The 15,239-nt window shown below is 35.2% G+C and overlaps 1 protein-coding gene across 1 annotated transcript; it reads left to right on the top strand.

Moving 5' to 3' along the window:
• Positions 1–337: 337 nt before the first annotated feature.
• Positions 338–11,317, top strand: marchf2 (membrane-associated ring finger (C3HC4) 2). Its single transcript, XM_073844406.1, has 5 exons — positions 338–473; positions 3,995–4,265; positions 5,884–6,088; positions 6,307–6,516; positions 9,298–11,317. Exons 2-5 carry the CDS (start codon positions 4,090–4,092, stop codon positions 9,454–9,456), a joined length of 750 nt encoding a protein of 249 aa, XP_073700507.1. The 5' UTR covers positions 338–473; positions 3,995–4,089; the 3' UTR covers positions 9,457–11,317.
• Positions 11,318–15,239: the final 3,922 nt, after the last annotated feature.

Consider the following 15,239-nt stretch of genomic DNA (forward strand, 5'->3'; position numbering starts at 1 on the left):
AAGTGAGCAAAAGCGTATCTTACGCACAAAACTGAAAAACGAAATATTACGTTACGCATAAATATGCACATTTTGTTCAGAATTTCTAAAAAAGAAAGCCTAAATAGACAAGTATTTATGTTTACAAAATTATTACAAAACCAAACCATTTTCCATCACAACACACAAAGCCTCACATGAGCAGCGAACAGTCCTTAGAAATAACAACAATAGGCATTTCTCGGTTGACGGCTATTCACGAAAGCTGTTTAGGAAAATTCCGAAGCAGCGCTGCGTACGGAAGCGCCTCCCTCTACGCTCTTATCGTACACAGCGCTAATCAGAGACGTCGGTAGGAGGCCGAGCCGAGTCGCTTGCTGAAAGGATCAAACCCAAAACAAGGCTTGTACTTTTACCTTATCGTTTACAAACAAGCGCCACTTTTAAACGGAATTCTCCCTTAAAGGCACCAGCTCAGCATGGAAAACCAAAAGGTAAGATTAGACGACACGAAATGATGTTTTAATCTCTAATCCCAGGCTTTGATGGCATATTTTGCTACATGGCTAATGTAACTAGCAGTCTAATGCAGCTGCATTATTCCACATTCACCATGACTGTGTCTTAATTCGTATCGAATCGGGTTCATTTCGATTTAAACGAATAGGCTGAAATCTAATAAACATTAATCGGTATATTGGAGGAAACTGATGTTTAATTGGCAGCTTGTGTTGTGTGCCAAAGGCCCACCCTAGACCAGTGTCAGACAGCTTGATAGATCAGATCAGATCAAACCAGACAAGATGGTTTAACGTTAAATGTAGACTGATGTTATGGCAGCACATGGAAAGGATTTCTTGTAAAATGGCAGTGCGTTTATGCCGGTTGTTCTCGTGTCTGTTTCTGTCCATGCATTCCCATGCTAGTAAAGGTTATATGTTGTTCATTTTGTTCATCTATAGATCATATCTAGATGTATTAATCCAGCGAGTTGCCATTCATCAAAAGATGTGTCAAATAATGTACAGTGCTTAAATATGCTGTCCAAGTTCAAGTAATAGACCAAGTTTACCTCAATATGATTGCTTTTGTATTAAACTAGTGTTGTTTCAAACCTTTACGACTTTGTTTCTTGTTTGAAACACAAAAGGAAATGTTCTGAAGAATGTCCAAGCTGCTCTTTTTTTCGTACAATGCAAGCTTGTAGTGATTACAGCTGTCAACCTGGGCAAATCCAGCTTTATAGATGTGACATAATGTATGTGTTACAAATATACCAAACCATCTGATTATATTTTAATAAACCCTTGTTGATAGAGTCTAAATATCAGGAAAAAATATCAGTCTTTGCATGAGTTTATGTTAAAAAAGGAAATAATCATGCGTTATCGTTTAATTCTGCGAATTAAAATGCACAAACTAGACACAATAATACCCAACAAATAAAGAAGCGATGGCTTTGTCTTCACAGAATGTATAATTGTTACTGTATTTTAATTTTGATCTATTTATGAGGAATATGTACTGTTATGGATGTGACAAGCCTGAAAATAGCACTTACCAGACTATAATTAAAACCTTAACAGTTAGAAATTAGACTGTTTGCTGCTCTTGAACAGGACAAACGTGATTGGCTGTCGCCTGGCTACCGTATTTGCATAGAGCGATCCTGATTGGCTGACGCTTCCGTTGGCGGCGCTTCACTGGCGTTGCTCGCGGCAGAAGTTGAAAAATTCTCAATTTCTGCCGCAAGCAACGCAAGTGAAGCGCCGCCGACGGATCCACAATTCTTTTCGGCAACGCTTGACGTCACCCATTCAAAGTCAATGGGAAGCGTTGACGCTGACGCCCCATGTGAACACACCGTAAGAGAGACCTCACATGGTTATTTTAACCAACAAATATTGACATGTGTAAACAGTAAATAAAAAGTAAAAACCTTTGGTAAAACTAATTTTTTTTTAATGGTCAGATTGACATTTGCATTTAATTATGATCTTGATTTTAAATAATTCTTATACAAAGTGTGAAAATATAATACACATCTTTTTTTGGAAATTTGGAGGTGCTTTTTTGTCATTTTTTTTTTTTGTAGCTAGACAGAATTGGTTTATTTACGCTTTTGGTTACTGATGTTTCAAATGATCATTATTTAAAATATCTCCTTTTTGTGTTTCAAGAGACTAAAGACAAAAAAACCCCATAAAATTTAAATAGCATTGTCTGTGTGTATGTATAATGAATTGTGTGTTTATTGTGCGTATATGAAAATATGACATATGAGAATATGTGTTGATGTTTTATAGGTATCGATTTGGTTGAATTGGGTTCTCACATAAATGTATGCCACATTGTGTTTTTTATATTTGGAAAGAAATATAAATGTCAAATATGTGCATGAAAATCAACTCTAAAAAAATGAATGAAAAGTGCTTTGATGAAAGGTTTTTATCCACTTCAAATGTTGACTACTACTGTATATAAGTGCAAATTAATGCATTTATGGCATTCTGTTGATGATCACAAAAAATATTTCAACTAAAATCTTTTTAGCAAATAAAAACAAGCTCACAGTGAGAAACTTGCAATGGAATTGGGGCCAATGAATGGGGCTATAAACTATTTTACCTCAGTTCTCTTTGACAGCCCATACTGCTAAAGCAAGTCCATTATCAGTTTTCTTTCTTTTTTGGCTTTTCTGATTACATGACAGAGCAAAATATGCTGTTGCTAGCCGTTGTTTGTTTACGCTTGTGGCACCTTATGTCTAGTCCCGCCCTATCACTGACAGCACACGTCATTCAAAGACAGCAAATGATGAATGGTCAGGTAGCAACATGTAGTCTAACATGTTTCTTGTTCATGACACGACAAGATTTTAAGAGTCAAAATCACGTAATCTGACAAAAAAAATTGGCCATATCACTTCCATTTTGAGTGTCTCACTGCATCTCTTTTTAAAGTATTACTTTACTTTCAGAATAAAAAATTACTGGTAATTTACTCCCCATGTCATCCAAGATGTTCATGTCTTTCTTTTTTCAGTCGACAAGAAATTAAAGTTTTTGAGGAAAACATTGTAGGACTATTCTCCATATAGTGGTGTTCAACGGGGATCAGGGTTGAAGGTCCAAATTGCAGTTTCAATGCAGCTTCAAAGGGCTCTACACGATCCCAGCCGAGGAATAAGGGTCTTATCTAGGGAAACAATCAGTCATTTATTAAAAAAAAAAACTTCACACATTACGTAATTACGTTGAAAAGTCATGTGTGCTTAGTTCTTCATCTGTGTACTTCGATACATCTCATTTTCTCCTCCGACTTCAAAATTGTCCGACATCGTTGTTTTACCTTTTTTGTAAAGGCTGTTTGACTTTCTTTGTGTTCAGCTTGTAAACACTGAATCAGGACTGACTTGTGACCTTTCCAATGTTTGTAATGCATTAAGTCGAGCTAGTGCAAGATGAGCATTTGTGGTTGAAGTATATAAATTTGACTTTTTTTTTTTTTTTTTTTTTAGAAAATGACAGATCATTTCACTAGATAAGACCCTTATTCCCTGGTTGGAATTGTGTAATGCCCTTTGAAACTGTACTGAAACTACAATTTGGACTTTCAACCCGTTGATCCCCATTGAAGTCCACTATACGGAGAAAAACCCTGGAATGTTTTCCTCAAAAACCTTAATTTCCTTTTGACTAAAGAAAGACATGAACATCTTGGATGATTTATAAGGTCTTTTTTTTTTTGAAAGTGAACTAATCCTTTAAGAAAAGGAAGGAAAAGTTGAACTTTTATTCAACACATTCATCTCACCGAATAAAGTGATTTACACTTTAACACATTTACTCTTGTTTTGCATCGTTTCAACAAGAATTCATGTTATCTGAGAGATCTCAGAATTTGCATCCTGAATTTGCAGTTTGAAAAAGTCTTCTATGTGAGCGATGCTTCATTGCCGAAAGACAATTGATAGTTTTTGCTGAAATTTCCCCAATGTTCCTTCTCTCTGCAGTGGTAGGGTCTTTGTGACTTGAGGTGTGGGAGCGAGTCTGCTCCCTGATTCCCCCCGGTGCTCCCCTGCCCCCCGCCCTCCTGGACGGCCCCGAAATGACCACAGGGGAGTGTTGCCACCTCCCAGGCTCCCTGTGCGACTGCACTGGCAACGCTGCCCTGTCCAAAACTGTGGAGGAAGCTGACAATCGCCGGGCCCAGTACGTCACCCAGGTCACGGCCAAAGATGGACGTCTACTATCTACTGTTATCAAAGCCCTGGGCACCCAGAGGTAGACAAACCTTTTGTCTTTTTGTCGTTTTCCGTTATACAATATACAGTTGAGGTCAAAAGTTAACATATACCTTGCAGAATCTGCAAAATGTTAATTATTTGACCAAATTAAGAGGGATTTTAAAAAATGTGTGTTATTTTTTTTATTTAGTACTGACCTGAATAAGATATTTCACATAAAAGACATTTACATAAAGTCCACAAGAGAAAATAATAGTTGAATTTATACAAATGACCCTGTTCAATAGTTTACACACACTTGATTCTTAATACTGTGTTGTTACTTGAATATCCCACAGCTGTGTTTTTTTGTTTAGTGAACAGATAATAGTTTGTCATGAACAGTTCAACTGCGTGCTGTTCTTCAGAAAAATCCCTCAAAATTCAAATTGTTTTTCAGCGTTTTTGTGTATTTGAACTCGTTCCAACAATGACTGTATGATTTTGAGATCCATCTTTTCACACTGAGGACACCTGAGGGACTCATATGCAACTATTACAGAAGGTTCAAACACTCACTGATGCTTCAGAAGGAAAAACGATGCATTAAGAGCTGAATGAAGATGTGTACATTTTTAAAGTCAGAATTGTGAGATATAAATTCGCAATTCTGAGAAATGAAGTATTGCGTGATATAAACTTTTTTCCTCAGAACTTGCAATTCAGACAAATGAACTCGCAATTCTGACTTTTTTCTAAGGACTGTGAGCTTATATCTCCCACTTGTGACTCTTTTTTCCAGAATTGTGAGAAACTCGCAATTGGGAGTTATAAAGTCAGAATTGTGAGATATAAACCTGCAAATCTGACTTTTTCCTCATAAATAGCAATTCTGACAAAAATAGTCACAATTCTGAAAAATAAAGTCGCAATTTTTTAAAATAAAGTCGCAATTCTGAGTAATAAACTAAGAAATAATGTCAGAATTCCATTTTGCCTAAATATCTTTCTTTTTTTTTTTAATTAGTACTGCCCTTCAGAAGCTACAGAAGTACTTGCATGTTTCCAGGAACACAAAATAAGCTCAATTTGCTCTTAATGCATTGTTTTTCGTTCTGAAGCATCAGTGAGTGTTTAAACCTTCTGTAATAGTTGCATATGAGTCCCTCAGTTGTCCTCAGTGTGAAATGATGGATCTCAAAATCATACAGTCATTGTTGAAAGGGTTCAAAAACACAAAAATGCTGAAAAACCAAAAACTTTGAGGAACTGAATAATTTTTCTGAAGAACGGCGGGCAGTTTAACTGTTCAGGACAAATAAGGGACTCACAAACAACTATTACTAAACAAAAAAAACAAAACAAAAAAACAGCTGTGGATCATTCAGGTAACAACACAGTATTAAGAATCGAGTTTGTGTAAACTTTTGAACAGGGTCATTTTTATAAATTCAACTATTATTTTCTCTTATGGACTATATGTAAACATCTTTTCTGTGAAATATCTTATTCAGGTCAGTACTAAATAAAAATATAACATGCATTTTGTATGATCCCTCTTATTTTGGTAAAATAATTACCATTTTGCAGATTCTGCAAGGTGTATGTAAACTTTTGATCTCAACTGTATATTACAATAGCCTAAAGGCAAAGCTGTTAACTCCCCTTTCTGTTAGCGATCGGCCGATTTGTCGGATCTGCCATGAGGGTCAAGACGTGTGCAACAGCGAGGGGCTTCTCTCCCCGTGCGACTGCACCGGCACGTTGGGCACGGTCCACAAGAGCTGCCTGGAGAAATGGCTGTCCTCCTCTAACACCAGCTACTGTGAGCTGTGCCACACTGAGTTTACCATTGAGCGCCGGCCCCGACCCCTCACAGAGGTAACAAAGGTTAATGCCTTTAGCCTCGTCTGCATGGCTCAGCCAAACTTTGCTATCGTACATTTGCTTGCATGTGTGCTGATATAGCATAATTTATTATATATGGGTCAAAAACGAGACATCAGATGTGTCAAATTAAAGGGATAGTTCACTAGATTTACATTTAGATTTACACATAACATATAATTGCTGATATTGGCTAAATTGTCTTTCAATAGTGGCTCAGGGACCCAGGCCCCCGGAATGAGAAGCGCACCCTCTTCTGTGACATGGTGTGCTTTCTATTTATAACGCCCCTGGCAGCCATCTCAGGCTGGCTGTGTCTACGGGGTGCACAGGACCACCTGCACTTCAACAGTCGCCTGGAGGCAGTCGGCCTCATCGCTCTGACCATCGCACTCTTCACCATCTATGTCCTCTGGACACTGGTAGTGTATTACAACCAATCAAACACAGCTTTACATTTTTAATTCTAAAACAGAATGCTTTAAACGGATAGTCCACTCAACAATGAAAATTCTGTCATTAATTACTCACCCTCATGTCGTTCCAAATCCATAAGACCTTTGTTCATCTTCAGAACACAAATTAAGATATTTTTGATGAAATCTGAGAAATAGATAGAAAGTCATTATTTTTGTTTTCTTTGCACAAAAAGTATTGTCGTAGCTTCATAAAATGACGGTTGAACCACTGATGTCATATGGACTATTTTAACAATGTCCTTACTACCTTTCTGGGCTTTGAATGTGGTAGTTGTGTTGCTGTCTACGCTGGGTCAGAAAGCTCTCAGATTTCATCAAAAATACCTTAATTTGTGTTCTTAAGGTGAACAAAGGTTTTACAGGTTTGGAACAACATGAGAGTGAGTAATTAATGACAGAATTTTCATTTTTGAATGAACTATTCCTTTAAATTAATTTTGGGGTAATCACATAAAGATGTCGGAACATGTCTGGGTCATATTTCACCCCAAAAATCGAAAGAAAGAAAAAGAAATAATTATTTTTGTTAATTGTTTAAAATGTGTTTAAAAATGCAAAGAACGCAAACAAATCTTGTTTTACTGCGCTATCAAAAATATCTCATTACCGTAACTCTAACTCTTCCTCATTACTGTAATACGAAGAAATCTTGTTTTCATTACTACAATGAATAAAATCTTGTTCTGTTCTACATAATGCTAAAAAAATCTTGTTCTCATTACTGTAATGCTTTTTTGTTGTTGTTACTACTAACACTGTTTCATAGTGAATCCTGTTCTCATTACCATAATAAAAAATAATCTTTCTCATTACTGCAATGTAAAAAAAAAATCTGGTTCTCATTAACTTAATGCAAAAAATAACATAAAAAAATAAAAATGCGGTTCCCAGTATTGTAATTAAAAGAAATCAAATTTTCATTATTGTGATGCAAAACAATACCATACTCATTACCACAGTTAAAAAAAAACTGATTCTTATGGAAGCCCGTTTCCACCACTGAATAGTTTTTTTTTTTTAAAGTTATCATGACTTTCTTTCAATTTTTACTTTTTTTTTCTCAGAATTGTGAAATATAAATAAGCGGTTGCAAGTTATAAAGTCAGAACTTCATAAACTTGCACGTTTTTTTTCTTGCAAGATTTTTTTTTTTTGCAAATGTGAGTTTATATCTCGCAATTCCGATGTTTTATTTTTTTTTATTTTTTTTCAGAATTGTGAGATAACAACTTGCAATTGCAAGTTATAGTCAGAATTGCGAGATATAAACTTGGAATTACACGTTATAAAGTCAGAATTACATGAACTCGCAATTCAGAGTTTTTTTCTTGCAATTGTGAGTATATCTCGCAATTACAACTTTTTTCTTTAAATATGAATTTATTTCTCGTAATTCTTACTTTTTCTCAGACTTATGAGATACAAACTCACAATTGCGAGTTATAAAGTCAGAATTGCGAAATAAACCCCTAATTTCGAGTTTTAAAGTCAGAATTACATGAACTCGCAATTCTGTCTTGCTTTCTCGCAAATGTGAGTTTAAATTATTTGCTCCCATTGTGAGTATATGTCTTACAATTCTGACTTTCTCGTGTCTGCGGGTTTAAATCTCCAAATTCTGACTTTTTTTTGTAAGAATTGTGAGATAAAAACTCACAAATATGAGGAATTGCAAGTTGACTTCTCAGAATTGTGACTTTATTTCTCAGAATTGTGACTTTATTTCTCAGAATTGTGACTTTTTAACTCCCAAAAAAAAAGTCACAAGCGCGAGATATAAACCGGCAGTTCAGAAAAAAGGTCAGAATTGTGAGTTTATATCTCGTAATTGTGATTTTATTTCTTAGAATTGTTAGTTTATTGCTCAGAATTGCGACTTTATTGTTTAGAATTGCGACTTTATTGTTTAGAATTGCGACTTTATTGTTTAGAATTGCGACTTTATTGTTTAGAATTGCGACTTTATTTTTCAGAATTGTGACTTTATTTTTTAGAATTGTGACTTTATTTTTTAGAATTGTGACTTTATATCTCAGAATTGCAAGTTCGGCAAAGTCACAAGTGCGAGATATAAACTGGCAGTTCTGAGAAATAATGTCAGAATTGTGACTTTATATCTTGGAATTCTGACATTATTTCTTAGTTTATTACTAATTGCGACTTTATTTTTAAAAATTGCGACTTTATTTTTCAGAATTGTGACTATTTTTGTCAGAATTTGCAATTTATGAGGAAAAAGTCAGATTTGCAGGTTTATATCTCACAATTCTGGAAAAAAAAGTCACAAGTGTGAGATATAAGCTCACAGTTCTGAGAAAAAAGTCAGAATTGCGAGTTCATTTGTCTGAATTGCAAGTTCTGAGGAAAAAAGTTTATATCACGCAATACTTCATTTCTCAGAATTGCGAATTTATATCTCACAATTCTGACTTTATAACTCCCAATTGCGAGTTTATCTTAAAATTCTCAGGAAATAATATTTCTTGTGACACCTTTAATTTATGCTGATTTTAATAAAAAAAACGAATTCTGTGTGTGTCGAGACGGGATGATTCTCGTTATATTTCAGTAATGACAGTTGGAGAGTGGAGGAAATGTTCCTATAATTTATTATTCATACTTTCTCTTCTCATTTTGGCATGAAATGTCACCCAGACATATTTTTCATAAAAATTCACCTGGTCCTTCAACCAAAAGTGTAAAAAAACTGTCCTTGTTTTGCAGGTCTCATTCCGCTACCACTGTCAGCTGTACTCAGAGTGGAGACGAACCAATCAGAAAGTCCGCTTGCTCATTCCCGACACCAAGGGTGCACACTCTACCCAGCATTCCTTGCTTTCCACAAAGCTGCTGAAAAAGACAGCAGACGAGACCATAGTATGAGAGACGTGGTGCGGGGGGAACGGGGCCCGATCGTGGTGGTATTAGCGTGCTACAGGTTCTTGACGCAGCGTCGTCAACTAGAGCCGCAGCATTTTGGATGCATTCTTTTCTATTTAATCCTTTTTATCTAAATATGTGAGCACTTCATTTATTTTATTTTGTTATGTTTTTCACCAGTCTCTTATTTTGAGCCTTTACAAGTGTGTTGTTTTTATTTATTTGGGGCTTGAACAGCTAGGCTGAGGCCCCGTACTGTTCAGTATGCATTGTATTTGAAACAATCGGAAATCTAACTTATGTGTATAGACGATTCCTTTGAGCACAGCGGCGAGGGATTATGACTCAAGTACATACGGCTGCTGAAGCTTAAAACCAAACCTTTCTTTCGTTTTTCGATGTATCGTTTTTCTACTCATCTACCTTCAAGTACTTTCCATCTTAACCCGACGGAGTCGCGCGCAAGCGAATTTAGTCTTCGTGGCTCCTATACGATTTACTCGAGATATAAATGTATAAATATTTACACACTAAGTGAACAAGTAAGCTCTAAGCTTCGATCGACATGGGTATTACAGGGCCATTTGCCCGGGCAATGAATGTGGAGGCTGATGTATATCTGCGGATGCTCAAGCTCATCCGAAAAAGGTAGGCGGTTGGCAAAAAAAATTAAAAATAGAGAGAGTGCAATAACACGCCGCCACTGGCATGATTCTGCTGTGGACACACGCAGGTTTTCATGCATGCCTATTTCGCAAATCTCATCAAATTGGTGACTGTTCGTGAATTCTGCGTACAGATCAAAGGCTGTTTTTTCCCGAAGCGAATGGTCTCCGAACAATGTAAAACAGCATGCGGTGGTTCAAAAGTCGTAGCACTTTCTGACAACGTAGCCTAGATGTGAGCTGAACAAATGTAGATACGTGTATGCTTTTGGGATGCAAATATGTGGCAACTTTCTATGTTGTTGTTGAGTTGTGATAAGTGCAGATGCAAACAGACCTCTACAGTTCATTGTTCTGAATCATTTTCGAATCGTTTTTTTTGGCGAGTGTTTGAAGACGAATGTGTATGTGTGTTTACAGTATGCGTTTTGTAAGCTCCGGCTCTTTGTGCGGTTTACTTAGCATTAAATGGCTGAGGTTGAGGATGGCATACTTGGGATTTTGTAGCAGTTTACTTTGTGGAAGATGCAGGTCAAGCCGCAGAGAAAGAAGTAATTGTAAAGCTAAACATCATTGCCAGACCAGTAATGAAACCGTCGTCCATGAATGACACTACAGCATTTAAAGGCGTCTTTTTTTCTTTTAGCTGTTTGTCGATTTGGTGCAAGAAGAATCTGCAGAACACCAACCATCAGATTTCGTTCCCTACATTGACGTACTGACTGAAAGTGTGGGAATGGTTCTTTGGGATATGCAGATATGGGGATATATCGTAATAATTGCACATTTGCCACTCTTAACATGGACCTTTTACGCATTATGCACTTGCTATGGAAGATCTAGGTCTGCGATTTGCGCAAACTTTTGGCTGTAAAGTTCATTGAGGGAATCGTTCACCTGACAATGGAAATGTCGTTATTTATTCACCCTAATGTCACTCCAGACTTGACTGGTGTTTTACTATTTTATTTTAATCATAGAACAATTTTAGAGAATAATTTCCAAAACTTGTAAAACGAGAATTCGTAGTGACCCTCAAGATCTCAATGAAAGCAGTTCATATGAACCATGCACTCTTTTACAAGTCCATACGTTAGTTTCGTGAAAGAACCAGAAGAAAATGATCTTTCTGAAAGCTCTGAAATCTAATTTAAATTCAGATTAAGTAATGCCTACACTGTAAAAAGTTTTTTACCAGATTTAACTTAAAAACCTAAGTTTAGCAGCTGCCTTAAAATTAAGTTAAATCAGCTAAAAACTCATTTTAAAAAGTCATTTTAACTTATTACAATAAAATGAGTTGATTTAACTTAAAAATTTTAAGGAATCTGCTAAACTTTAGTTTTTAAGTTGAAACTGGTGAAAACTTTTTACAGTGTAGTTATTTTTCAGTGAATGGCCACTTAAAGGGATCATTCACCCAAAAATGAGTTCCAAACTTGTAAGACCTTTGTTTGTCTTCAGAGCACAAATTAAGATCGTTTTAATGAAATTTGAGAGCTTTGACTCTGCATTGACAGAAAAACAACTACCACATTCAAGGCCCAGAAAGGCAGTAAGGACATTGTTAAAATAGTCTATTATGAAGCTACAGAATACTACGAGAAAGCTAAGAGAAAACTGAAATAACGACTTTATTCAACTACTTCTCTTTGGTGTCAGTCTCTGAAAGAGATTATTGAATAAAGCCATTTTTTAGTTTTCTTCGCTCACAAAAAGTATTCTTGTTGCTTCGTAAAATTACAGTTGAACCATTGATGTCACAAGGACTATTTTAACAATGTCCTTGCTACCTTTTTGGGCCTTGAATGTGTCAGTTGTGTAACTGTCTATGCAGGGTCAGAAAGCTCTTGGATTTCATCAGAAATATCTTAATTTGTGTTTGAAGATGAACAAAGGTCTTATGGGTTTGGAACGACAAAATGGTGAGCAATTAATAACAGAATTTTCATTTTTGGGTGAATGATTCCTTTCAATACTGGCTTTGTATGACTTCAGTTGGAATATAGTGCAGAAGCTGTATGGACCACATGGACTTTGAACAATACCAGCAAGTACTCAATAAACAGTATTACTTTTAGTTGACTTACTGATTATTTTGAATTCTCCACTTCACAAAAGTTGCTGGTATTGTTCAAAAAATGCTTTCTTTTTTTTTCCTTCAACGCACCTTGTTCATTTTGTGAACCATACGTAAGACCTTTGTTCATCAAGATTTACAATTCTGGCTTTTATCTCACAATTCTGAGAAGTAAAGTCTGACTTCTTAGGTGTTCATTTACAATTACACGGATAAAAGGCTAAAATTGTGAGAGAGTTGCAGTTATCTTTTTTTGTTTTATGTTCTGTGGCAGAAAAAAAAAACAGAATTGCAAGATTCTAAAGCTTGGTTTCGCCACCAGGGCTATCAAACGTATAATCGCGATTAATCGCTTGCAAAATAAAACTTTGTGTCATATGTGTGTATACTGTGTATATTAATTATGTGTATATAAATACACACATATACATATATGTAACTTAAAAATATTAATATGTATATACAAATATTTTGTAGTGCTGTTAAGCGATTAATCGCGATTAATCGCATCTAAAATAAGTTTTTGTTTGCATAATGTGTACTGTGTATGTTATGTGTATATATAAATGCACACACATACATATACATGTATGTAATCTAAAAATATTTATATTTACATATAAATTATATATGTACATATAAATATTTTTTAGGCTGTCAAACGATTAATCGCATCCAAAATAAGTTTTTGTTTACATATGTGCGTGTACTGTTTATATTTATTATGTATACATAAATACACACACATGCATGTATGTGTTTAGGAAAATGTTGTTTATATATATATAAAAAAAATATATGTAATATGAGTTGTATAATTATACATGTAAATATTTCAAAATATACTATATGTGTGTGTATTTATATACATGATAAATTACACAGTATACACACATATGTAAACAAAAACTTATTTGGATGCGATTAATCGTTTGACAGCACTAATATTTTGTATATAAACATAACATATTTTTCTTAAATATATACATGCATCTGTGTGCATTTATATATACATAATAAATATACACAGTACACACATTATGTAAACAAACGTTTATTTCACATGTGATTAATCGCGATTAATCGTTTGACAGCCTTGCCACTGAATTCAATAAATATTGATATTTAAAACCTCACAATTGTATTTTTGAAAAATGTACTTAATAAACAGTATTACTTTTTTTTTTCCAAAAAAGCAGAATTGCAAGATTCTAAAATTAGAATTCTGAGAAAAGTCAAAACTGAGATATAAAATTTGCAAATGGGAGAAAAAAAAAAGAATTGTGAGATAAAAAGTCCCAATTACCTTTATTTCTTAATTTCATAATGGAAAAAACCTAAATCGATAAAAACAGCATGTGGTTTTGGAATAACATAAGGGTGAGTAAATAACGACCAAATTTATATTTTGGCTGAACTGTTCTTTTAAGGCTAGTAAAATGAGCTACCTAAGATATGTAGGTCCACGAATTCTTTTATTGTAAATTCTGATGCGTCTCAATTGTAAATGTGTAGATAAAAACTGATGTCTCTGTTATTAAGAAGTGTTGTGTGCTGTAGGTCCAGGGTTCAGTGTGTGTGTAAGTGTGTGTGAGTGTGTGTGTGTGTGTGAAGCAGACAGGCCCATGAATGTCTGGATTATTTGCTGACCACTTTTTTTAAAGGACGCAGGTGATCGACCTGTGCTTTAGACGCTTATAGTTGACGCTGCGGAACCGAAAGGTGCTTCTGCAGTTGGTAGTTCAAACATGCGAAAGGTTTTTCCCTCAAAATTCATCCCACCACCTATCTCCTGTGAGCTAATGTTGCATTGGAAGATGGGAGTTTTCCCATTTTTAAATGGAAAAAAGTTAAATGTGCAATAGATACACACAATATGATGGCATTATTTGTTAACGATAATTATTTTGATATTTCTGAAGAGTTTTAAGAATAATCCATCATCATCTTTCCCATCGCTCAGTGTTTTTTCCCAGAGGAAGTTGCTGTTTTGTGCTGATTTGAGCCATTAATTCAAACCACTAGTGGTGTCGGATCACCAACGACAGGCAACTTTTACCAGCTTAATGCTAACTTGAGGAATGCTGTCTCGTTGTTGTGCTTCCACCTGCTTAATTCACTTTTTGGGCCATTCCTTGGTTATTTTGCAATGTAGGTTAAAACATCGAGAGTGCAATTTCAAAAATATTACAATGCAATTCTTACCTATAACCTTAACAATACATGTATGATATATACATAGATGTAGATGTTGTTGCATATGAAGGACTTTAGGAGAGGGACAATGTTGAACTCATAATTTTATTGTTTATTTTGTCTTTTGACCTTGCAGTGGATGCCGATGAGCTGGCCACAATATGCAACCCTGCAAGAGGAGTTCAGCAGCTCAAACGACGATGTTAATAAAACCGAACCTAAGTGTTCCTCCAGTGCATGCGTTCTCATTTAAATACAATGGCACTTACACTAATTTACAACGGAAATGTTTCCATTGTAAATTTCTGAGGGTGGTTTAAACTTATGTTGCAGTTTTAAAAAGGAGGCATTTACAGTTCTTAATTGTTCACACGTTCACATCGTTTGTCGATTCAGTTGAAATCTCTCTAATTTTGCCAGTGTGTGTTTTAATGTATTCATACTATATGTATCATTTCGCTTCTGTTTTGTTTCCGTTTACTCATCGAGCACAGGATTTTTATCACTCTGAACTTTTGAAATACTACAATGTTTATGTTGTGCAGTGGCTAAGAGAAAGATGTCTGTAATGTCCTCACCAAAATATGTTGGTGCTTGAAATCAGCCAAGAAAAGTGTGCAAAGCAAATTAAAAACGATGCTCTGGATCTGGTAATTGTGCTGTTGTTCTTTCGAGAGATTTCGGAGAGGTTGCACAATTTCACGACCGTTAAAAAAACCTTTTTTATAAGCTGAAAGTCTGGAATTTGAAGATTGGGGTAAATTTTACTTATTTTGTCTTCTGTAACTATCTTTTGTAGGTTCTGAAGAGCAGTACTAAATAAAAAATATGATATTTAGGCAAAA

Source organism: Garra rufa, chromosome 7, assembly GCF_049309525.1.
Source record: "Garra rufa chromosome 7, GarRuf1.0, whole genome shotgun sequence".
In the NCBI taxonomy this organism is placed as follows: Eukaryota; Metazoa; Chordata; class Actinopteri; order Cypriniformes; family Cyprinidae; genus Garra; species Garra rufa.

Coding starts and splice junctions, on each gene's coding strand:
- marchf2 (XM_073844406.1), top strand. CDS start 4,090: ATGACCACAGGGGAGTGTTGCCACCTCCCAGGCTCCCTGTGCGACTGC. Junction 6,089..6,306: donor GGCCCCGACCCCTCACAGAG/GTAACAAAGGTT, acceptor GTCTTTCAATAG/TGGCTCAGGGACCCAGGCCC. Junction 6,517..9,297: donor TCTATGTCCTCTGGACACTG/GTAGTGTATTAC, acceptor CTTGTTTTGCAG/GTCTCATTCCGCTACCACTG.